Raw genomic sequence first — 24,794 nt, 5'->3', positions numbered from 1 at the left:
GAAACGATCAGCCCCTCTCTACCTCTTCCTCCCACTTTGAATCCTGAAAAAAAGCCCTCATTTCTTGCACGTGACAGCAGTTGGCTAAGAGCTTCCATGGCAAAAAGAAAGAGGTAGGGGGAGAGAGGGTCGCCTTGCCTCAATCCCCTAGAACTACGGAAGAAGCCCGTGGGGCACCCATTGATGAGGATTGAGAATGTGGCCGTGGACCAACACCATTTCATCCAATTGATCCATTTGTGCCCAAATCCCATTCTAGACATCACATCTATGAGGGAGTTCCAATTTACATGGTCAAAGGCCTTCTCAATGTCCAATTTAAGGAGGAGGCCCGGCACGTTGTCTTTTAATCTAGAATCAAGGGCTTCATTGGCAATAAGAACAGCGTCTAAAATCTGTCTCCCATGGACGAAAGCTTGCTGCGAATCAGAAATCACCTCTCCCATCACTGATTTCAGCCTATTAGCAAGGACTTTGGCTAGTAGTTTGTATACACTCCCTACCAGGCTGATTGGTCTGAAATCTCTTAGGTCTTCAGCCCCTTCCTTTTTGGGAATGAGCAAAAGAAACGTGGAGTTCAAACTTCTCTGGAAGGTCCCATGGAGGTGAAACTCTCTGAAGAGCTCCAAGATTTCTGATTTAACAACATCCCAGCAACACAACCAAAAGGCCATTGTAAAGCCGTCCGGGCCTGGAGCTTTGTCGCCACAGCAGCTGCTTAGGGCTGCATAGATTTCCTCCTCAGAAAACACAACTTCTAGGCTACTGGCCAAGCCTTCTCCCAGCTCCTTGAAGTTAAGGCCATTGATATTAGGCCTCCAATCCCTTGGTTCTGAGAGGAGGGATTTATAGGCCCTACAAACGCCTTCTTTTAAGTCATCACTAGAAGAGAGAGTGACCTCATTTATTCTAATTTTAGACAGGAAGTTCTTCCTTGCCCTAGCATTGGCCATTTTGTGGAAGTATTTGGTGTTCTTGTCGCCTTCTTTTAGCCAAATTTCTCTTGACTTCTGTCTCCAAGAAGTTTCTTCCAACAGAGCCCATTTCTTGTAGTCCTCAAGAGCCAGATTTTTAGCCTCTACTTCACTAGCAGTAAGGGGGCTGTCGTTCTCCCTGGTCTCCCATCGCTGCAGGCGAGAGAAGGCTTCTGCTCTATTGAGAGAGACATTACCTATCACCTCCTTGTTCCAGTTCTTCAAGTCCTTCTTGAGCGCTTTGAGCTTCTCGGCAATGCAGTGGCTACTAGAACCTTCAACAGAGTACCCATTCCACCAACTTCGGACTAGGTCTTGGAAACCATCGATTTTTAGCCACATATTTTCAAACCGGAAAGGGCTTTTGCCTGAGGAGAATCCTCCAGCTTGAAGGACTATAGGACTATGGTCAGAAATCAAACGAGGGAGAGCAGCTTGGGTGATGGCGGAGAAGTGGTCTTCCCACTGGTCCGAAAACAGAAAACGGTCCAATCTAGAGGCAGCTTGAGAGTTCAAACCCCCTATCCAAGTGAAAGGGCCTCCAGCCAGAGGGAGATCCTTTAGCCCCAATTCCCCTATAACCTCTGAGAATCTTCTCATTTCAGTTGTGATCCTAAGGGAGTTCCTTCTTTCCTCTGGGAATCTAACAGCATTGAAGTCCCCTCCTAAGCACCAGGGGTCCCCCCAGAGGCCACGGATGGCACTAAGTTCCTCCCAAAAATCCTCCTTTTCACTGCTAATCACCGGCCCATATACCCCAGAAAAAATCCAACTGAAACCATCGGCACAGTTTCTGAAACGGATAGAGATAGAGTACCCCCCCCTTTCTACCTCCAGGTTCTCCAAAACTCTGTTGTCCCAGAGGAGCAGGAGACCTCCTGCCGTACCCCTAGCATCTACAGAGGCCCAATTAAGAAATCTTCCAATACCCACACTGTTGACCAATTGCTGAGACATCTCTTTCACCTTCGTCTCCAAAAGGCAAACCAAATCTGGTTTTTGGTTCCTTACCACGCCCTTGATCAACTTTCTTTTCTCTGAGTCATTAAGCCCGCGAACATTCCAACAGAGAATTTTAATTCTCATTAGTCAACTGGAACCAAATCCCAGGAATTGTGGCCGGACTTTTTGGCTAACCCTGAAGTCTCCCCGTAACGAACAGAGCATTCCAACCTTTTCAACTCTCTTTCGAAGCGGGTGGTGCAAGATTTTTTCTTCTTTCGTCGCTTGCAAAGGGTGCTATTTCCCGTCCTCAGTTTCAATTTCTCAAGTAAATTCAGAATTTCAACCTCGTGTCCTTCGACAGACATTCCCAAGACTTTGCTAAAATGGAAGAGATTGGAAATCTCCTCCTCTGACCATACTTCTTCGCGCGGGGAGATATCTGTGCGGTCCTTCTGCTTCGCCGCAAAGTTTGGGGGGTCGGGCCTCAGGACCACTGTCGACCCATCTCTAAGCATCAAGGACAGAGGAATCGGTGTCTCTTCACTTGACGTCGGACCCGTCTGTCCAGAGCATTCCCTTTCCCTCTCGGATCCCGTAACCAAGAATGGAGTAGAAGAAGGAGAAGAAGGCATCCCACTCAAGGGGGGTGGAGGGGGCAAGAGCATACCTTGAAGATTGCGGCCTTCGGCAGTGGGAGGGAGGTCATTTGCCGACGTTGCTTCCAAATGGGACGGCGCTTCCAACTGGGGGCTCTCAGCGGGGGGTCCTCTCCTCTGGCGCGGGGAGCTGGTAGGGGTTCCCAGCCCTAAGTCACTGGAAGAAGCTGGGCCAAGGGGTATATAAGTGTTTCCCAGAGAATGGGCCTTCCCTAACCCCGGCCCAATGGGGCGGGCCAGGTCCGGGTGGGCCGAGGAGTCCAGACCTAGGCCCAAATCCAAATCGCAGGCAAGGGCCTGGTGGGCAGTTGACTTCGACTTGTCTGATGCGTCATCTCTCCCCAAAGCCGGCGGAGATAGCTTTTCAGGCTGTGGAGGCAGCTTTTCAGGCTGCGGAGGCGGCTTTTCAGGCTGCGGGGGCAGCTTTTCAGGCTGCGAAAGGGCTGAGGAAGAGGGCGGAAAGCCCACGCTCCCCTCGGCGCGTGAGTGGGACACTTCGTCATCCTTGCGCTTCCAAGCACCGGGTCCATGGGAAGGGAGCACAGTGGAGATGCGGGGTTCTTCTTCCCACCAGAGCTGCAGAGTGAAACAAGAGGAGCCGGCGACCACCTGCAGAGAACTTGGGTGATGCCAGTCTCTGGTTTCGATGAGGATTCTGGCCCACTTGAGATTCCGACGCTCGGCTGTGTTTTCATCCACAGCCACGAATCTTCCACAAGAGTCCCCAAACCTCTTGAAGAGGCTTCTTCCCCAAAGGTGCAGAGGGAGACCTAAAATTTTGACCCATACAAGGCGCGTATCCCCGTTGTCTTCCTTAAGGCAGCCCACTGAAGGCTTCCATTTTTCGAGGTGGAAGTTTCTTCCTCTAAAGCTTTTCTCCCCTAAATTAAGCACCCTCTCAGCTTCGTCCGCAAACTCAAATTCCAAAAACAAGAGGTTTTCCCTCATGTTAGACAGCCAGAGATTCCCTTCTAGGAGCCAGGTATTTTTCGCCCATGTCCCGAAGGTACCGAGATCAGGGAGGCGGTCCGAGTTTCCCTTCCAAAGGCCTATCAGACACCTACCCAGCATTTCCTCATTTCTAACGAGAGATTCTTTATCAGCTTCTAACCAGACGGCATCGCGGGGCGCGGGACAAGCCCGAAGGGGGGTGGGGGCTCTGTCCACACCTCTGTTAGGCAGAGCTTGAGGTGGAGCACCTTTCCACTGAAAGGGAGATACACCCAAGCTTTTCAGTTTACTGACGAGCAGATTCCAGCCTCCAACGAGCCCCCCACCTTCTGGAAAAGCCAGGGAGAATCTTTTGTTCTCCACATCCCTTACAACGCAAAATAGGAATCTCCCTGCTTTGTTGCTTCGCAGTTCCAGACTATAGTTCCTATCCCCTTCCGACCAAAACTTCTTGAAAGGAGTACTTTCCTGTAGCTCACAGCATGACTCAACCCCTTCAAGCAACAAAGATAGACTTTTTCCTCCAAATCTTATCCATGAAGAAGACTTAGGGCCTCTCTCACAGATTTTCCCACGCACTCTCCCTTTCTGCTCTTCTATGTTAATCTCAAAAGTTTTCTTCTCAACACCAAACCAGCATCTACCCCCAGGTTTCATGGTTTACTTCTACTCAGCTTGATTTCTGGTATCGGTTCATCCCAAAATCTCCACTGCGATTCACTCATTTTTCTGGTCCTAACTCCATTGCAGCCTCAGTGATTTCAGTTCGCACATATAACACAAAGTAGCAACCAGTTCCTTGCCTGTCACAGATACGCTTCCTCCAAGTAGCTCATAGAGTGACTCCACAAAGTCCTTGTAAAATGAAACAACAGCATCCACTTAAGAGAGGTGATTCTTTTTGTCTTTGTTTTTTGAGGCCCTACCTGCCTTGTATACTCCCTGTATGCTTTGTGGCGTTCCGCCTCTCTTTTAATGCATATCCTTTTACTTATAAAAAAAAAAAAAATTGCAAAAGAATAGGAAACCAAGAAAAAGGGACAGTATTCATGAATCTTGAGAGGCATGACCTTTTTTTGTGGGTTTTTGGTGTTTATATTTTTCTGGTTTGTGTTTTTTTTTTTTTTTTTTTTTTTTTGTTTGTTGTTTTTTGTTTTGAATCAAAGTAATGCTAATGGTTTTCTATCTCATTGATAACCCTATGTGCACCCCAAATACCATGATGCTGATTTATTTTACATGGATGAATGCAGTATTATTGTTATGTAGTGCTTTTTTTTTCCCTATTTGTCAATGAATTGCATATATTCTTTCCATGCTCAGTTAAAATAAATAATCTCACCTGTGATAAATTTCAGTGGATTGGCATTTTACCACAATGTTACTCTTTGCACAGGCCAACAATGGACGTCAATTGGGCACCAAAATCAACTGTTAATGCCACTGAAACAACCTCCAATGTGATTGAAGATCCGTTTGTAGTTTTAGAATCAACTTCAACCCCTGCTGTTTCATCCTTGATGCTGTTTACTGATCCATTAGAGGAAATTAGTAAGCTCGGTAATTCTGGAAGCACCAGAGTTGATGGTTCATCTGCTGTTATTGGGGGAGCATTTAATGATTTAGATCCCCTTGGAGGGCCTTGGAAAATCTGCATTTCCATCTAAGATGAATAAGAGGGGAAATAATAGGAGTCCTTGGAGCACAGAACCAACAAGTGAGACTAAACTTTTGCTACTAAGGAACCAATTGAAAAATCCTCGGTTGAGGGTCAGGATAGCCACTCTCAAAAGAAGATGCCTGCTGAAAATTATTGGGAATCTCATCAAACCTTGTTTGACATTCCTACAGTTTCCACAGATTCTCATAAATGTTTCAGTTAGACGCCTTCTCCACCTTCACATGTAAATGCTAGTCCTAATGAAACAAATTCCCAGGGAGAGATGTCTCCTAGATCTGAAGAGAATTTGTCTTCATCTGATGATGTGTGGCTCACTGTATCAGATATCCCTCTCTTTACACAACCCACCAGTGCTCCACCACCTTCAAGACCCCCTCCTCCAAGACCAACTCAAGTTTCAAGGGCAGAAACAGGTTCTCTTGGTTCCAATAATGCAAGAAAGAAGGTTAATGAGTTTTCTTCCTTTGCTAATTCTTCTCAGTATTCTCAAAGTCCTAATTGACCCGTGGAACAATGAAGAGCTCGGCTGTGTCTCAAATCGATGAACTTGAAGATTTTTCCATGGGTAGGACTCGGAATAATGTTGATGGCCATGCAGAGGGTCTTTATGGTGATGAATTTGAGACAAACTCGGTTGCTGCTGCATCTGCTGCTGCTATGAAGGAGGCCATGGATAGAGCTGACGCTAAGTTTAGGCATGCAAAGGGAGTAAGGGAGAGAGAAAGTGCAAAAGCTTCTAGAAGTAAAGAAGCTGGCCAGTTGGATAGAGATGAGAAAGCAATGCAGGATGCTCAGGAGAGAGCAATCAGAGAAAAACAGGAGAGATTAGAACGTGAGCGGCAAGAGAGGGAAAGAGAAGAGGAAGAGGGGAGCAAAGGAGACTTGAGAGAGCAAGGGAAAAGGGAGGAAAAAGAGAGAGAACAGAGGAGACTTGAGAAGGAGAGGGAGCAAGCAAGGGAGATTGAGAGGGAAAGGGAAAAGGCCAGACAAGCTGTGGAAAGGGCTACTAAGGAAGCACGTGAAAAAGCGGCTGCTGAAGCTTGCCTAAAGGCTGAAAGGGCTGCTGTTGAGAAGGTAAATGCTGAAACATGAGAGTGTGCAGAAAGAGCTGCAGTTCACAGAGCGCAAGCTGAAGCTAGTGAAAGGGCAGCAGCAGAGGCAAAGGAAAGAGCAGAAAAGGCTGCTGCAGAGGCTAGGGAAAGGGCAAATACTGAAGCAAGAGAGAAGGAAGCACGTGAGAGAGCTGCTGTTGCAAGGGCAGAAGCTGAAGTGCGGCTTAGAACAAAACAAGTCCATTCCTCTTTCTGTTGTTATTGATACTTTCGTATCTAAAGACTAACAAACCACTACAAATATATCAACAAAAAAGATTGCCTAGAGATAGTGAAGCAATTCAAACTCAATCTCTACTTTTTTTGAGCTCGTCAATGGATGATCCTATACCACCACCTATTTTCATTTCCTCAATTCCCGATGAGGCAAACCTCTCTATTGCACTCAATATCCTCCTACTCATTATGTATCTTTAGATAACCTTTTCCCCACCTTTCAGTGTTTTGGTCATGCCTTGTCTTCTATTTCTATCCTTAATTCTTATCGAGAAACTTTTAATCATACTGCATTGAAAGGTCATGGAAGAAGTGATGTATGCTCTCCTAAACAAAGGTAGATGGAGCTTGTTGATTTGCCTCAAGGATAGGATGTTGTAGGCTGCCACTGGGTTTTCACTATTAAATCTCATCCAGGTGAGACTATAAAACAGTTGAAGGCTCAGTTAGTTGCTAAGGGGTATACTTAAATTTATGGTGGGTCATTTTGAGACTCTCTCTTATTGCTCATCTTAATTCAATAAGTATTATGATTTTCTTAGTTATTAATTTTGGGTGGAGACTACATCAACTAGATATGAAGAATGTATTTGAGTCAGGAAGCTATGAAAGGTCAACCTTTAAATTTTTATTTTCTTACCAAATTTACTTCCTTGATTCTAGGTTAATTGATTGACTATATTTAGATAGGTTCCTAGTTTATCTTTTTTTTTTTTTTTTTTGTTATTCTTTTGAATAGATTTTCTCCTTGATTTTTATTGTAATTTAGGAACATTATAGTTGTGGGTGCAGTTAGCATCTTGAGGTTTGGTTCCCTATGGAGAGTCCTAAGGGCTTAGTCATGGAAGGTTATACATATATATATTCAAATTTACACAAAAGTCTATGTGGAGCAACTACTTGGTTTTGTTATTAAGGGGGAGTCAGGAGTTAGAGTTTGCAAACTAAATAAAATTATTTATGGATTAAAGCAATCTCCTAAAGCTTGGTTTGATAAATCCAGTCCTATTCTTCTATCATTTAGTTTTAGAAGATGAAATTTTGACAACTCAGTATTTGTTCTCAAGAGGAACAAGCATGGTAGTACCGATTATATACATGGATGATATTATTGTCTTTGGTGATGTTACAAGTATTGAAGAAGTGAAGGTTTACTTGAAAAAAATCTTTTAGACAAAGGATCTTAGGCTATTGCATTAGTTCCTAGGCTAAGTTCACGTGCTAGAGGTGAGATTGTTTTGTCCCAAATGAAGTATGTATTGGACTTGCTTAGTAAAATTGACATTTTAGGAGTAAAGCCAACTGACACTCCTATGGAGCAAAACAAGAATCTTAATGGAGATGATAACTTTGTTTTCAGATAAAAGAAGATATCAAAGTCTAGTGGGCAAGCTCATTTATTTGACAGTCACCAGACTTGACATTATTTTTCCTATTAGAATAATGAGTCCGTTCATTTGTAGTAATCTGTTTATATGGAGGAGTAAACAACATAATGTAGTGGCTATATTTAGTGGTGAATCAGAATACAGGGCCATGGCACATCCAGTGTGTGAGTTAATGTGGATTTAGAACCTGTTACAGGAGCTTGGATTTTCTCTTGAAAAGCCCATGATTATGTATTGTGATAATCAGATTGCTATTCATAGTGCTAGTAATTCAATGTTTCATGGAAGAACCAAACATATGGAAGTAGACTATCATTTTATCAGAGAAATTGTGGTGAGAAAGAAAGTGATAACTCCTTACAACAGGTGATGTGTTTATTGAAACTTTAAATGTTAAAAAGTCATTAGCAGTTATTTGGTAAAGGGTAGATTAGTCTTCTTTTTTTTTTTGTTAAAGTCTATATACATGTTCTATACACTTTTCTCGTTGTGTAAGGCACATTTTTTTCTCTCACTCAATAGAAAGTGATTAGGATAGATGTGTTTGAGGTAAGGACTAACTTAGTTGTGGGTGATGGAAGGAGTTCAATTTTGCCATGATGATAGTATAGTGTTTCTTAGCTGATTGTCTCCTTCCCCCTCCTTGGTCGCCATTGCAATTGTAAGGAAGCTTAGGTAGTTGATAGTTGGGATAATTCTAGTGGTAGGGGCCTTGGAATTTATCTTGTTTGAGATAGTTTCATGATTGGGAGTTTGATACTTTAGAGCTATTCCTTGAGGATTCAAGAGGTGGTGGTGCATAGGGATGGTGAGGATAAGATGATATGGGTTGTATCAAGAACAGGAAGTTCTGAATCAAATATTTATGCTGCTCTTTGAAGACTAAGAAGAGAGGTTCTTTTCCTCCCAAGCTAGTTTGTGTTTCATGCACTCCTACAAAAGCGAGTTCCTTTTCTCAGGAGGCTAATTGGGAAAAGATGCTACATATAAAACTACATAAAATGATAGGACACATGCTAGCGGGTTAGGTTGTTTGTGTGAGAGTGAGGAAGAATTGATCATCATATTCTCATTCATTGTGGCACACCTAGGGTCCTTCAGCATCTTATATTCTCTATTTTTGGTATCTCCTGGATGCTTTTCCAATCTAGGAGGGAGATATTATTGTGTTGGCATGAGAGTTTTGTTAGAAAGAAGTATAGCAAGGTTTGGAGGACAACCCCTTTATATCTATTTTGGACCATTTGGCAGGAGCACAATTGTAGATCTTTCAATCATTTGGGCTGTTTGGATCAATAACTTAAAGACTTTTTTATTTATGCTCTTTTTTGTTGGTCTAGAGAGTCACTTGGAGCTGGCTCCTTGTCTTGCTAGATTTCATTGATTCTTTAGGATTATGTTAGTAGGGTGGTCTCTTCTTTTATTTTTCTTTCTTCTCATCTATAAACAAATTTTGTGTACTTACTATAAACTTGTGTTGGCACCCTATTTTTTGGCACTTATTTACTATCATGAATTTTTTCTTGTTAGAGAAAAAAAAAAATAAAAAAAAAATAAAAAATAAAAAATAAAAAACATTGAACTTGGGATAGTTTATTTATTAGAAGAAAATAAGTTAGGATGTCTTGAGCTTGGAGATATATTGTGGAAATCCAAGTTGCCTATTGTGGTTTATTTAATTTTCAGGGGGAGATTTGGTTGCTGATGTTACTCATTTGTCTGGTCAGCCAGTGTAGGACTCCTCAACTCTGGAGAGTATTCTTAAGAAACCGCATGTACAATATAAAGTTCTGGATAAACATGGTTTTGGAAATGAACTTCTGTCCAAAATAGAGAAAGAATGTGTGAACATTGATATCAAGTATGAGGGCTTTATTATGCGGCAGCAGAGCCAGCTTCAGCAGGTGAATGATCCATATTTTGTGACTTATTGCCTTTCATTTCCTATTTGGAATAATTTGTCATGTCTAAATTTCTGGGCATATACTTGTCTGTTTAATCTGTCATAGATTTTTCCTTATTGTATTTGTAGATGGCTTATCAGCAACACAGACCACTACTAGAGAGGACTTGGATTACTATGCAATGACAACTTTGTCTTGAGGCTCATGAGAAACTATCCAAGGTATGTAGTATATATAATTTTCATCATGCAATATGGACAAGAAAATATTTTATAAATATTGTCAGTATCTTCTATTAGTGCAAATGGAGAAAATTCATTAATCCTTTTTATGTTAAATGTTAATGGAATGAAGAGACATTACTTGTACAATTAGATTTTTTTTTGGGTATTATATACTTTTGAGTCATTTATGTTTATAATAAAGTGGTTTTAGGTTATAAGAAAAAGAAAAAGCTATTGCTTATCTCTACTTGTAATGAACCTTTCTGTTGATCCACCTTTCTCATCTTTGTCTCATCTTTGCTTAATTTATGAAAATTATTTCTTTACTTCTCAGCCCTCTTCTGCATAACCAACCACTAGGTGAGTTTTCTTTTTATTTTTATTTTTATTGTCAATTCTCATGAAACATCTTGAGCATGTTTCCCTTTTAACCATCAAGCTCTAGTTTTTTATCCAACATCTTCCCCGTTATCACCTTCGAATAGAGGTACCAAAGACAATTTAAACAATTCAGTTAGTATCTTCTAACCTTTGTTATGACTAAACAGTTCGTTTCTATTCATCTTATTGAATCTGAACTTGACACACTTTATTGTGATACTTCTGTAGTCCTAAATCTCCTACATTTATTATATATATCACCTACTCCTCTGATACTGTCAGTTGACGTCATGTCCTTGACAAACTACATGCAACAACCTGTAATTTCAAATTCTACATGAGCAATCTGTTCATCCATCATTTTGTGCAAAAAATGACTGGATCAAGGCTTGTCTTAGTTGCAAACAAAGTTGGAGAAGCTAGTGCTTGATAAATTATTCTTCCTTCTTCCTTATTACTAACAATGCCTATCTTTCAGATATCACTCTTTCCTTTCCATTTGATGTGGGTTTCTCAACTGAATGCAAAATTTTAAGAATTGAGAGTAAAGCGTGCTTGAAATTGTAAGTGAGCCTAGCTGTTAGCAGCCTTAAAAGTGAATTTTAATGCCTTCTCCTTAAAAAATCCATGTTTAGATAGGCATTGGGGATGGTGGAAGAACGACTAAAGATTATCATTAGGAGAAACCATCCATATCTTCTCGACTCCAGCTAGGTCAATCTAGTCACTGAAGAGGAATTGTTCCCATTACTAAAGGGCCTGAAAGTTGCATCTTCTTTGGGGTTTTGAATATCCACTCTTGAGCTGCTTCTTTTTTCCAAGGATGATTTGTGGGAATTATCCCATTCCTTTTATCTCTTAATCAAATCTTGGAAATATATCTCATTCTTCTGTATACATCTCATTTCCATTCAATTGATTGGTTGTTTCTTATTTTAATAAGATGAATTTGCATTGCAAGTATGTATATATTAGAGCTATAGCATAAAGGGGGTGACAGAACTATACAGCTGATTGACTTCACTTTTGTTAGGTTTTTCCCATTATTTTTGTTTTCTAGCAGTATCACATCCCTTCCGATTATTGTTTCCTCGCTTCAGACTTAAGAGAGTCATAATCACACAGAAGGTAAATTGAGAGTGGTAAGAGTTTTCACTGTCCTGTGCAGAAGCATCTTCCCTCTAATTCTTTTTGGTCACAAACAAAAAAGAAAAAAACAAAGATCAGCAAGATTACTCTAGATTATGCCTGTAACTGTTGGGAACTGATGCATTGGTTTGAACTTGTAAGTCTGCAATAATTTCATATTTTAGTACTTGGAAATCTCACGTGACTGGTCCATTGAAATATTTGGTTTGCATGCTCTCAGATCCGGCCACAAACCATTGGTCAAGCAAGTAGAGTGGGTGGAGTGAGCCCTGCTGACATTACTGCTCTTCTCTTCATCCTTGAAACCAAGAGACGAAAAGCCCAGGAACAAAGAAGGCGCCAGATGCTGACTTCCGTCATGGTAGATCAGGACAAATGTATTTCCGCTCCTCTTCCTGAGACACTCAATCCTCAGAAAATCTGCTAGGAACTGTGGTTGTATGCGGTGTTTGTCAGATATCTGAAAAAAAATGACAAATATTCGAGCATATAGAGCAAGGTGATGTTGTCTTCCAAAGGAACAATCCAGACGAAAAGCAATTGAAAGGAAATGCATAGGTATTTGCATGATCCCCAGACATAAGAAACTTGAGTGCCCAATCCTGCTAAGTGAAGGTTTGGTTTTATCAAAAAGGCGAGACTCATTGCATCTGCTCGGCAGTTGGCACTGCCAATGAGGAGCGCATAGGTTTGTAGGAATATCATAAAGCATTTTTCATTTTAGAGAAACCCCTTTTGGCTAGAGATGTCTCTCAAATGTAAATGAATTATTGATTTAGGGTCACTCTGTTGATTAATTACTATACACAGCAGAGCAGAGCAATTACTAGTAATAAAAATAAAATGATTTTTTTTTTTTACTTCTAATATTGAAGTAGAAGAGGCCGAGGGGTTATTGGAGGAGGTTTCAGAATTTGATTTTTCCTTTTTTATACGAATATTTCTCTTATACTGAAAGATAAGTTAGCTGGAAGTGTAGGGTTGTTTTGTCATATAAATATTACCTTCCAGGAGCCTTAGCCCTGACATGCAACTTTTATTTTTATTTTTATTTTTCTGTTTAATTTCTAATGTAGTAAATTTATATCCTATTCGGTTATAAGTGGTGACAGAGCAATTTTTATTTTTACTTTTAGAGAATCATGTTTGACATTATGTTTAAAATAGTCTTTTGGTTATCATGTGGAAGTCACATAATTATTATTACTATTAATTCTTTTTAAAAAATTAATTTAAAACCGTAATTGAATAATGTAGTTTTTGTGAAAATCGTTGTAAGGAAAAATTGTATCTTGGAAATAGTATTTTAACATAAATTAAGAAATTATTTATGTCATATTAATTTGTATTTGTGGCATTTATTGGATTTTACTTTTATTTTTTATTTTCTTTGGGAATCCTTTGATTACTTTTGCAATTGTATAGAAGGGGAATTATGTTTGTTTCTCGGGTTAATCTAGTTTTTATATCCATGTTGTTCTATCACAATTATTCTAGGTGGGTTTTTGGTTTAAGATAGGATGAGTTTTGCTATTGGGGTAAATAGGAACAAATTCATGTTTGGGACCCATTAAAAATGCTAAAAGCTCTGATACACGATGTCTTACCTCCTTCACATCCATGAACATGTATTGTAATTTAACTGAAACACAATATTCATTCAACTATTTTGTGTTGTCTTGCTTTTGTCTCCAAGTATTTGTATGTTTATTTAATGGGTTGATGTTGTTGATCCAAATCAAGTCGTTGAATAATTTTTTAGTCATTAATTGATGAATTTAATGCATGAGAAAACAATTCATGTTTATTCATGAGTAGATGAATATAAATTAAAAATGGGATTATTTGTGGGTTTTATTGGAAGTATGCTTTAAATTCTTTTATTCATAAAAGTTTTCATTTTCTAATGAATGAGGGTTTAATTGAAGAATAAAATAAAACAATGATAGTAAAGCAAGCTTGAATTGATGTGGGAATTAGGCAAAATAGTAGCTCTTAGTTGCAAAGGTTAGCCCTCAAACATGAATATTGTTTTGCTTATATGTGACTAGTGGGCATAATAGAGGTCAACCCTTGGATCAAGGGGTTGACCCTAATTTGGGTTATGGCATTTGAACATAATTATTGTTAGGAAATTTATGCAACCATACATGAAGGGGAAAAAAATTCCAAAAAAGAACAAAACAAATTTTGAGATTTACCCCAAAGTTGTTTTCTTTCTCCAACCAAACCCTAACTCTAAAAACCCAATTCATTTCTCCTTCGTTCACAGCCACAACCCATCAACCTGTCACAACCCCAAAGAAGCCATAAAAAAATTTGTTATCTCCTCATTTCAACACAACCCATTAGCCCTAAACAAGAGCTTAATTGTCAATCCTAAAAAAGCCTTAAGAAAAAGGAAGAAATTGTGGTGTGTTAAAAAGGATGAAACCAGTGGGAAAGAGGAGCTTTTCAACCTTAAAGTAGTTCCAGAGCCGGAGACTACCAGTAGCTAGCTTCACCGGTTTTTGGGTGTCGAACTTGAATGTGTGTAGAAAGGCGATGACCTATAGAGCATGGGAATCTTTTTGTTTTATTTTGTGATTTTTTTTTCATTTTTTTTGTGTGTCAACCCTTTAAGAATGTGAATGTGTTCATTTTCGTAACTATCTTCATCCAAGGACTACTTAGGACTCATCCCACTAACCTTGTCCTCTCATTTTCCACTACCGATATTTCAATACAAGTGAGAATCCCAAGTCATATGAGTTTGAATGAGTTGAAAGACACAATTGGATTTTTTATTTTTTTTATGGGATGGGTTAGAGAAGGAAAATGTGTTTAAACTGATATTTTTGGACAACCTAGATGGTATATTAGTTGTTTGAATGAAATATGGGTAGGTTGGATTTGTTTTGGCCAAATTTGGTTAAACAAAATGTTTTGGAAATTGTATTTGTGGATAACCTAAATAGGATTTTTTTTTTCTTGAATGAAATAATGGTGATAAAACAAAGGCTATGAATAATTAAGGAAAATACCCAAAAGGGGGGGTGAATTGGGTTTTTCAAAATCTTTTTCCACACAACAATATATGCACAAAATAAATAAAGGAAAGAGATAAAGGTAGAGAATTCAAACTCAAATTTATAGTGGTTCGGCACTCCCTTGCCTACGTCCACTCTCCTCAATCTCCTAACCGAGTGAGGGTTCCACTAGCTTGAAGCTACAATCAAGCTTTCAATCATCTTACACTTGGATTCCGGCTCCAATGGGCTCTTACACAATCTCTTCAAGATTTGAACCACTTGAAGGCTTTCACACTCAGTTTACACAAGGATGAAACACTCAACCTAGCTTAATGAAGGCTCAAGTACAAGAGAAGGCTAGGATGAATTACAAGAGTGCACTAAGAATATGCAATTGATGGTTTTAATGCACTAAGAAGGAAGATGAGAGCTTTTTAGATCAAGAACAGGTAGGTAGGCTTTGAATGCAATGGTTCTCTTGGTCATAAATGAAGAGGAGCTCTCAATATATAGGTTTCTAAGCTCGGGAGACAAAAACAGCAGAAAGTAGCCTCGACCGGACGACCAAAGGGTCGACCGGATCACTAGCCGTTGGAGCATTTAATGCATAGCAGGTTACCGTTGCCTCGACCGGACTTCGACCGGACATCGACCGGACCTCGACCGGACAAAGGGTGAGGCTCGACCGGGAAGAGGAAGCTACTGGGAGAGAGAGAAAGTTTTTGTCTCCCTCGACCGGACCTCGACCGGTTCCCCAACCGGTTGAGCCGGTTTGCCATAGCCTCGACCGGATGAGCCTTTTGGCCCTGAAAACCTATCCTTTTTTATTTCTTTCTTTTCCAATACTTAGGCAAGGTCTTTAGGAGAGTTAATATGTCAATTTTGAGTCAATTTGCCTAAGGTATATTTGATAAAACTCGGGTTTTAAAGAAAATCAAGTTTTAAAGAATAAACCGAGTTTTCTAAGATGCATGAAAATGTATGAACATCCTAAGTGCACTCATGCTATCATCTTACATTCATTTCCTATGATCACAAGTCTTCCAAATGGTCTTTACCACGTATTCGTTTGGTCCTTGAGATTATACCTGAGATTCTTAACAATTTAAAGCAATTAGTCACTTAACCACGGTTTGTTATCATCAAAACCTGATTAGGAGAACCCTTGGGCTAACAAATGGTTTGATCATATTTGTATTATTTGTGGATATAATAGAATTTATAATATACATGAATGTTATTCTTAGCTTGCATATATGTTGTTTGTAAATGCCCAGGTTTTTTTGGACTTGTTGTTTTACTAAACAATCCTTGTTGCTTGCAAGGAATATAATGTGAAAAGTATAGAAATGGAGAAATAGAAGAAAATTATGAATGTAGAGATTGAGAAATACACAAATGTTCTTTTGATTTTTTAAATGGATTTTCTTGATTTATGTCTTCATTTAACTTACTAGATTTTAAGGTTAATAAATTTTATTAAATGTTTAGAGGTAGATAATTAACTTAGTCTAAGTTAATCTTATTCTGAGCATATAACTTGAGCTTGTAAACTTTCTAAAGAATGATCAACACTAATCACACACTAGCTCTAATAATTCAAATTCAACACACAAGTTCCAAATTACACCTTTAAGAACTAATCTATTAAACTAGGATGCTTTGGACTTTTTAGTTCTAATTTAAAATATGCATTTCCTTACTTTGATCGGTTGAATCTTTGAATAAAGAAGCCTTTCTTCACCAAGCTTTCTCCTATTTTCTCTCTCTTGCTTCTTTTTCTAAGCTCTCAAGTTAATAGAGCCTTTAGGCTTTAAGGAATTAAAAACTATAATTTTTAGTTGATAAAAAATGTTCTATTAATCTAAAATAATTTAAATTATTTTTAAAATAAATTCAGTTGATTCAATAATATTATCACAATATTTAATTAAAGTTGAAATTGATGAAAAAATAAATATTCAAACATCTTGATTTTATTTTGTTATGTACATAATAGTAAAGATTAAGGCTAAAGATTAGTTATAAAAATAAAAGTTATCATATTTATTTAAAAATTGTTCAACTTTAGGCAAAGTTAATTTGGTGACATACATTTTTAAACATTAGATTAAGTGTAATATTAATGAATCTGGTCAAATTTGTGTTAAATTATAAATAAAAAAAATCATATCATTTCTAAATTGTAATAATATAAACTAAACATTGATTTGATTTGGGTAGTACATAAAATAGAGGCCTACCCTATGATTTAGAGGTTGACCATTTGAAATGTAGATTGTGTGTTTTTGATGTGGGCAGTGTGCATCATAGTGGGTGACCCCTATAATTAATAGGCTAACCCCCATGGCAACCATATAATTGAGAGGTTGGACCTAACCTATCTCAATGATTTTCATTTAAAAACAAAATGTTTCCCATTTCTTTGTAAATGTATGTCATATATGTTTCAAAATTATGATGATTGCATATCAGAACATTCTATTCACATTGACATGTCTTTAACATTTGATGTTTTTACTAATGAACTATGGTTATTTATTGGAGTGATATTATGGCAAGATTTTCTCATTGTTTTGGGTGTAGTTCCTTTCTAGAATACAATTACTCTGTGATGTAAAGAAGGATGTGACAAGATAACTTGGTTTCAAGGGGTTATTGCAATTAGGTTGTAAGGAGTTGAATTTTGATTTATGTTCTTAGTTGTTGAGCGACATGAACATTGCTTATTCAACTTGAGTTATTTAGGGGGGAGACGATCCCTTTGACATCTCATGATGTAGGGATCATGATGGGAATTCCACATATCAAAACGAAGTTAATTGTTGAAGAGGCAATTGTTAAACCTAGTCCAATGTCGACTTTGAAGGATATAGAGGCAATGACGGTTGACATTGATGATATTGATAAATTTAATTTGCTCTTCTTGATATTCTCGTGTGCAACCTTATTGGCTCCCACTTTTCATTTGAAAGGTAGTCACACATTATGGTATACAACTCGAGAGTAGTTAATTGGGAACATAAATTGGAGATAATTTGTATTAGAATTTCTTATTCAATCTATACATGAACATAGGAGGAAGGAAAGTATTTGGGTTAATGGGTGTTTGAGGTTTCTATAGGTGACTATTTGTCTTATTTATAAGTATATGATGAAATATTTGGTAAAGTTGAGGTATAATTGGTTGTTGGTTATGTTAAGATAGTTAATGAACATTGCAATTGGATTACTGGGATGACAATTTACATGTTTTGCAATGATAGTTGGTTAACACATCAGTGGAGAAAGATAGGACGGAAGGAAATGAGGGTCCTCTAGTTGGTGAACCAATTGACACAACTAAGACTTTGATGTAATCCTTCACACCTAATGATTATAAATAGCAACTTCTATTTAACTAAGTCCCAAGTCCAAATATATGCAATTTAATGTCCTTTAATTTTGTTTAACTTAAGTTGTTTTTGCTCACATGGAGGCAACTTGACATCAAATACAGGATGCACAAAGTCATGTATATAGACTTGTTGCATCCTACCATTGTGATATGAATGTATTAAGGACTAGTTTTATGTCTTCACACTATGGCACTGATGAAGGATAATCGTCGAGTTGGTATCAAGATGTAAATGAAGATGATGCACCTTTTGATACAAATAATGTGCAATAGACACTTATTGATTCCGATGGTCAAAAAACATCTATTGAAGGTGGCATTGGATGTACTCATGAAGAAGTGTCTGAAACACCCCAAAGCCAAATTATATATAGTTAGACAAGGTATGGTAGATCTAGTAATGTCCCCACTCAAATTTCCCATAAAAACATCTTATGTATTATATCATCAAATTTCAAAAAAATAAAAATAAAATCTTATATATAGTAATAGATTTTTTAAAATTAAACCGAATTCCTATAAAATGTAAATTTAATTTTTAAAACATAAAAAATAATTGCATTTCAAATACCACAAAAAAAATTAGATAAAAATAATGTTATAAATTTTAAATAAAACTAAAAAGTAAATTTGCATTATAAAGTGAATTTCACTCACCTCTCTTGAGGTTGAATTAAATGTCTTTAACCAGAATTAATTTAAAATTTCATCAAATATCATTTCTTATCCTATTTATTTGTTAATTTCATTTTTTTTTACTTTCTTCAAGTTTTGAAAATTTATCGCAATTGTAAAAAAAAAATCAAAAAAATAAAAATTATACTAAAATTTCATAGTACTAACTAATAATAAAAATAAAAGAGAACAATTTTGTCATAGTTATTAGCTATAATATAAATAATATTAAATAAAAGAAATGTATTTGATTACCTATGTAATAAAATGATAGTCTTCTCACCTGTTTATGGTATATGATTTTTTTAAAACCTTGGATAAATTTGGTTCACAAATGTGTCTGATTTTAATGCAAATTTAGGAATTTTTTGGCCATTATCACCTCTCACCGTGCCTTTATGGTAATTTTCAGGGTAAAAATGTAAATTTATTGTCGGAAGTGAAGTTGGCACTCATGCGGACGTTAGTAGCAGGCTCTATTCAGCACAACGTCGAAGAAACGCTCAATAAAACTGGAAAACGAATCACATATAAAGGAGATTTGAGAGACAACCTTATTCTCTACTTTCATTCTAACTCATGCTTTCGAATCAGTTTCTCGCATTTTCCCGAGAAAATCTCACGTCATTTCCTAGAAAAAGCCCTACCACCGTATCGTTTCGAACATCAAGCTGTGATAAGAGATGTTTCCTCCGGCTGACGACCCTCCCGATCTAGGGATCCCACCCAACCGTGGCCCTCTGCCCGTCAGGAGAAACCCTAACTCTAAACCTAACCCTCGCGTTCGTTCCGGCCATCGACGCAATGCCCGGCCGCAGGGGATTCGGGGGGTCCGAGCTCACCGAGGCGCTCTATGGGAGATTCTTGACGTGTTCTTTTATTTTTCCTGCTGTGTTTCGCATCTGTTTCTCGCATTTTACCGAGAAAATCTCACGTCATTTCCAAGAAAAAGCCCTACCACCGTATCGTTTCGAACCTCAAGCTGTGATAAGAGATGTTTCCTCCGGCTGACGACCCTCCCGATCTAGGGATCCCACCCAACCGCGGCCCTCTGCCCGTCAGGAGAAACCCTAACTCTAAACCTAACCCTCGCGTTCGTTCCGGCCATCGACGCAATGCCTGGCCGCAGGGGATTCGGGGGGTCCGAGCTCACCGAGGCACTCTATGTGAGATTCTTGACGTGTTCTTTTATTTTTTCTGCTTTGTTTATAGTTGTTCTGATGATCATGCATGTGTCTTTATTTCAAGAATGCCCATTTATGAATGGTAATATTTGCTTCCAAGCAAGACGTATTTTGGAATGACAGCAATGGTAGCAATGCCTAATGGTTTGTTTTTCTCTATTTCTTTGATTTTTTAACTATGCTCTTTTTGTTTCTTTGATTTTTAATAATGCTCATTTTGGATATTTCAATGGGAATTCATCCATTTTCTCGGTAACCAAACCTGGTGGTATTTGTTTGTCTCTTAATTTATGTGATACATTTTGGAATAACAATATTTGCTTCCTAATATGAGAAAATTATTTTCAAAATGGTAGTCATAACAATGCCTAATTGTTTGTTTCCTGTTAATTTTGTAGAGCTACCAATTGTAAGTAAGTGTTTGCTGATTTTATTTTTCTAAAATGCATATATAGGATTATTGTATTGCCTACATTTTAGAGGAAGTCTTAAGGTGAATATTGCATTTTGTGTTTTCTCAGCAACCAATCATTCCTGTTTCTTTTTATTTATTATTTTTTGTTTTAATTTCTGTTGTGCCCATTTTGGATGAGAAATGTACCGTTGGGTGCTGCATTGTGACTTCCTTTATTTTTTTGGATGCTGCATTGTGAGGAATAAGATAATTTTGCAAGGCTATTCATCCCATATTATGCTAATAGGAAAGCAGCGTATAAGAGCAATGCTAAATTGGTAAATATGCCAATTAATCAGGCCTTTTCATTTCTTGTTATGCAAAAATATTAGTATATTATACCAACATTATGATCATAGGTATATGCCTCATCTAATAGCAATAGTACCATTCTGATCATTATTTCAGTTTTTATCACGATGAAGGGAGCATAACTGATTAGATATGCATGCAATAGCCATATACTGTTTCTTTACTTATTGCTGATGCATTATGCATTCAACAAATATTTTTAATTCTTCAAGGTGTTGCCTTGTTCAACTAATTGAATATTCTTTGAGAGGGACACACACAATAGCCATAACATTTCAGGTTATAACTTAGTGAACATGAATTTAGCTTGTAATCTGCCTAGCAATTAGATTGTAGATTTTCGTCTTTTGGAAGTTTTTCACTTTACTGTATCTGCTGCCATTCCATCACTTATGACTTGCATCAGCTATATCTTATTATTATATTTTATGATTTAGGTCCTCTATCCACAGAGAATACTCTTTTCAGAAATAATGGGGATGGTGCAGATTTTGTGAATATATTGCTAAAGCTTCCATTTACCCATTCTTTTATGCTCACTGAATCTAATCCTCCCTGGAGAACAAAATGCCTCTCGGTCCAAGTTCAGTCCAAAATTGGTCCTAGCTTAAAAACTGAAAGCATTCTTGAAGTGTTGGATTTGGGTCTCCAGGATGAAGCTGATGAGGTTAGAATTGAAGCTGTCATTTCTATGCCGGTGATTGTCTTGTGGTCTGGTCTTGATGTGCTCTTCAGAAGGCTGGAGTAAGTGAGCAATAAATTTCTTTACTGCATATTATTTGTATATTCTTTGTGTTTGATTTGATTCTTCTCGAATTATGTTAGAGAATCTTGTTGTTGTGGGTGTTGCATTTGGGAATCGAATTGCTTGGATTTGATTTGACTGTTCTGGATTTGTGTGGATTAATCTTGGTCTGATGAGTGTTGCAATAAAGAATTAAGGTTTATGTATATTAATCTTGCTTACAACCTCAAACTATTATGTATTTCAAGTCCTTCCTCCATCAAAATGTGATTTTTTACCGCTAATGCGGCTATCTAGAGTCATAATTGGTTAATAATTAGTGTTTGAGTTGCATTTAGAATTTGAGAAGTTTTATTATTGGAAATTTCTCCTTAAAAGAAGTTTCTACATTTCTAAACTTTCTATTTTCTAAAACATTTTTTTTTTCTGAAGTTTCTATTTGAGTTTACTTAAAAATCTAGAAGTCTTCTTCTTAGAAACTCTTATTACAAGAAGTTTTTATAAAGTTAAGTTTCAAATTTTAGACAAAAAGTTACTAATTTATTTTAATCTTATTATTTAGAGGTTTAGGAAATAAATAAGAGTCATAACAAGTTACTATATTGGTTAGGCTTCTTTTTTTATAGTTTTATTCAGGTTTTAAGGTTTTCTAAAGCCTGCTGATGAATTTTAAGATTGTCACTGCTATTTATGTAATTCTTTATCTACCCATTTTTTTGCTTCTGTCCAAATTGCTCTGCGACGGTGACTACTATGTGTGACTACTGGGTATATCTACTGTGTTACTGCTATTTCATTCGTTGAATATCTTGTCTCTTTCTGTTACATACATGACATTTGTATTTTTGTATGTTTTACTTATTTGTTTGTTTGTTTATTTATTTTATTTTATTATCTTATGTTTTATTATTATTATTATTTATTTTATTATTTCTCAATTATGTGATTTCTAACTTATATTTATTCTCTTCTATTTTGCATGCGGAAATAGGCTGCATGTTTTGGAAAGGAGAATCAAGGTCAAAACTTTTTAAGAGAAAATAAGGTCAATAGTCTAGAGGTTTGTTTGTTTTTTTTTTTTTTTGGAATTGAGAATAAAAAAGAGAAGCTTACCTTTCATAGAGAGAGGAAAAGCTAAGGGGGATGAGGTCGGGCTTAGAGAAGGAAGAGTACTAGAAGCTAAGGAGATTATTGCTTGAAGGGAGGTTCTTTAGGTATGGTCACCCATAGTTTTAAAAGGCTCAAGGCGCACCAAGGCGCAAAGTAGTCCTGGAGCCTGAGGCGCAAGGCGCATCTAAGGCGCGGGCTTTAGTGAAGTGAGGCGCACCCTAATTTACATATATATTTTTATATAATATAATCAAATTTAACAATCATTTATTTGTCCTAAACACATAAATCATCAAATATCATCCAAAACTTCAATTTAATAAACAAAAAACATAAAAATAAAGAACTCCAAGCATAAAAACAAATCCAAATCCATATTGCTAATTGCCTAATACATATCCAAATCCAAAGTTTCCAAACCTAAAGGTCCAAAACATGAAATTTGTCCACAATTCAAAAACATCATTAAAAAACACTTAAATCACAAATTTGTCCACAACAAGCAATCATCACTCCTCCTCTAAATCAACAAAATCATCATTATTATCATTTCCATCACCACATTTGTAGCCTTCCCCATCTTCTTCATCTACTGAATCAACCATGTCTCCATCTTCATCTTCATCTATTAGTGAATAAGAAGGCAAAGTTCTAGAACTTGAAGCTATCCCCCTTGTTGGTGGTATTATGCTTGAGCTTGCTCTAGCTCTAGCTCTAGTATCAAACCTGGCCTCCTCAGCTCCAGCAGCTCTAGCAACATCACCCCATGTCAAATTGTCATCATCAAATACAAAATCATCTTGTGCACCTCCATGAGAATCCTCATCTTCCATTCTCCCTATTAACCATTCATTGCTATCATCTATATCTTTCAAGGAAATTGGGTCAATGGTGTTACGTTCATTGTATTTTCTCTTCAAGGCTCGATTATACTTGATGTACACCAAATCATTCAAGCGTTGATGATCTAACCTATTTCTCCTCTTGCTATGAATCTGCAAAAATTCATAAGCTCATAAATATATTTTAAAATTTTAACTTTTAAGTTACATTCAAGACTCTATTAGACTATTACTTGTAATTATTTTGGATTTGGTCACTCACATTCTCAAAGATGCTCCAATTCCGTTCACAACCTGATGCACTGCATGTTAAGTTGAGGACTTTCATTGCAAACTTTTGCAAATTTGGAGCTGAAGCTCCATATGCAGCCCACCATTCAGCTGTAGTATAGATATTAACAATTTAGTGAAACAATTCACCTATTTTAGCAAAAATACAATCTAATCATTTAAATAACTAACCTGGTGCTCTAGTCTTTCTTGTCCTAACAGCTAACTCATTCCCGAATAGTCCTTGGGCATTTGTGAACAAACTCACTTCGGCCACAACTTTTTCTTGCTTAGCAGGGTCTCTTGTTAGCCTTAAGATGCATTTATACAAATCACTCATAATCTCGGCATCATGCTCTATTTCTGGCTTATCATAGAAGAATTCCGGGTTCAAAAAGTACCCTGCTGCATGCAAAGGCCGATGAAGCTGAATCTCCCACCTCTTATCAATGATGTTGAAGATTTCTTTGTACTTCTCTTCATTTCCATTAAAACTTCTCACAATTGCATCCTTAGCTCTATTCATGGCCTCATAGATGTATCCCATAGGAGCTTTTTTTTCACCATCAACCAAACGAAGCACACGAACTAGGGGACCCGAAACCTTTAAGCAAAACACAATAGTGTTCCAAAATGAAGGCATTAGAACTATGTTGGCTATAGTTTTCCCCTTCTACTCTTTTGCCCATTTACTATCTGACCAATCTGAGCTTGTAAACATCTTCCTCAAATTGTTTTTTTGTTCATGCAATCGCGATAATGTGATGAAAGCAGTTGCAAACCGAGTCTTAGCAGGCCTAAGCAATTCCCTTTGTCCAATAAACCGCCTCATCATGTTGAGTAGCCCTGAGCGATTATAAATATACCCATTTAGTGATATAGCCCCCTCCAATGTCCTCTTGATGTTTGGTAGCTTTCCAATATCTTCCAACATCAAGTCAAGGCAATGTGCAGCACATGGTGTCCAATACAAATGTGGACGCTTTAATTCTAACAACCTCCCTATATGAAATTGTAGATAATAAATTTACATAAGTTCTCAAGATAGATAATTCAAATTTTAAAAGAAAATAAAAATTCAAGAAATAGTATTTATTACCTGCCATCACATAACTTGAGTGATTATCTGTTATAACTTGAATAACATTCTCTTCACCAACTTGCTCTACCCATTTGTCAAGTAACTCAAACATCTTTTCTCCCGTCTTAATCA

The 24,794-nt window shown here is 37.4% G+C and overlaps 1 protein-coding gene and 1 pseudogene across 1 annotated transcript; one reads left to right on the top strand and one right to left on the bottom strand.

Moving 5' to 3' along the window:
- LOC100246573 (auxilin-related protein 2-like) overlaps nt 1-12,441 on the top strand; it is an 18,027-nt pseudogene extending 5,586 nt beyond the window's left edge.
- On the bottom strand, nt 11,742-24,794 carry LOC104882034 (uncharacterized). The gene is made up of 5 exons (XM_059743362.1): nt 24,681-24,794; nt 23,774-24,583; nt 23,574-23,692; nt 23,000-23,464; nt 11,742-12,041 (listed from the first exon to the last, which is right to left on the bottom strand). The coding sequence occupies exons 2-5, from the start codon at nt 24,222-24,224 to the stop codon at nt 11,742-11,744; spliced, it is 1,335 nt and encodes a 444-aa protein (XP_059599345.1). The 5' UTR covers nt 24,225-24,583; nt 24,681-24,794.

This window comes from Vitis vinifera, chromosome 16 (assembly GCF_030704535.1).
Source record: "Vitis vinifera cultivar Pinot Noir 40024 chromosome 16, ASM3070453v1".
NCBI classification, from domain to species: domain Eukaryota; kingdom Viridiplantae; phylum Streptophyta; class Magnoliopsida; order Vitales; family Vitaceae; genus Vitis; species Vitis vinifera.
The sequence above is the reverse complement of the archived record's forward strand: the minus strand, read 5'-3'. Positions and strand labels throughout refer to the sequence as shown.

Coding starts and splice junctions, on each gene's coding strand:
- LOC104882034 (XM_059743362.1), bottom strand. CDS start 24,224: ATGCCTTCATTTTGGAACACTATTGTGTTTTGCTTAAAGGTTTCGGGT. Junction 23,465..23,573: donor ATTGGAGCATCTTTGAGAAT/GTGAGTGACCAA, acceptor GAATTTTTGCAG/ATTCATAGCAAGAGGAGAAA. Junction 12,042..22,999: donor ATGATAATAATGATGATTTT/GTTGATTTAGAG, acceptor ATTTTTTTTCAG/ATATCTGACAAACACCGCAT.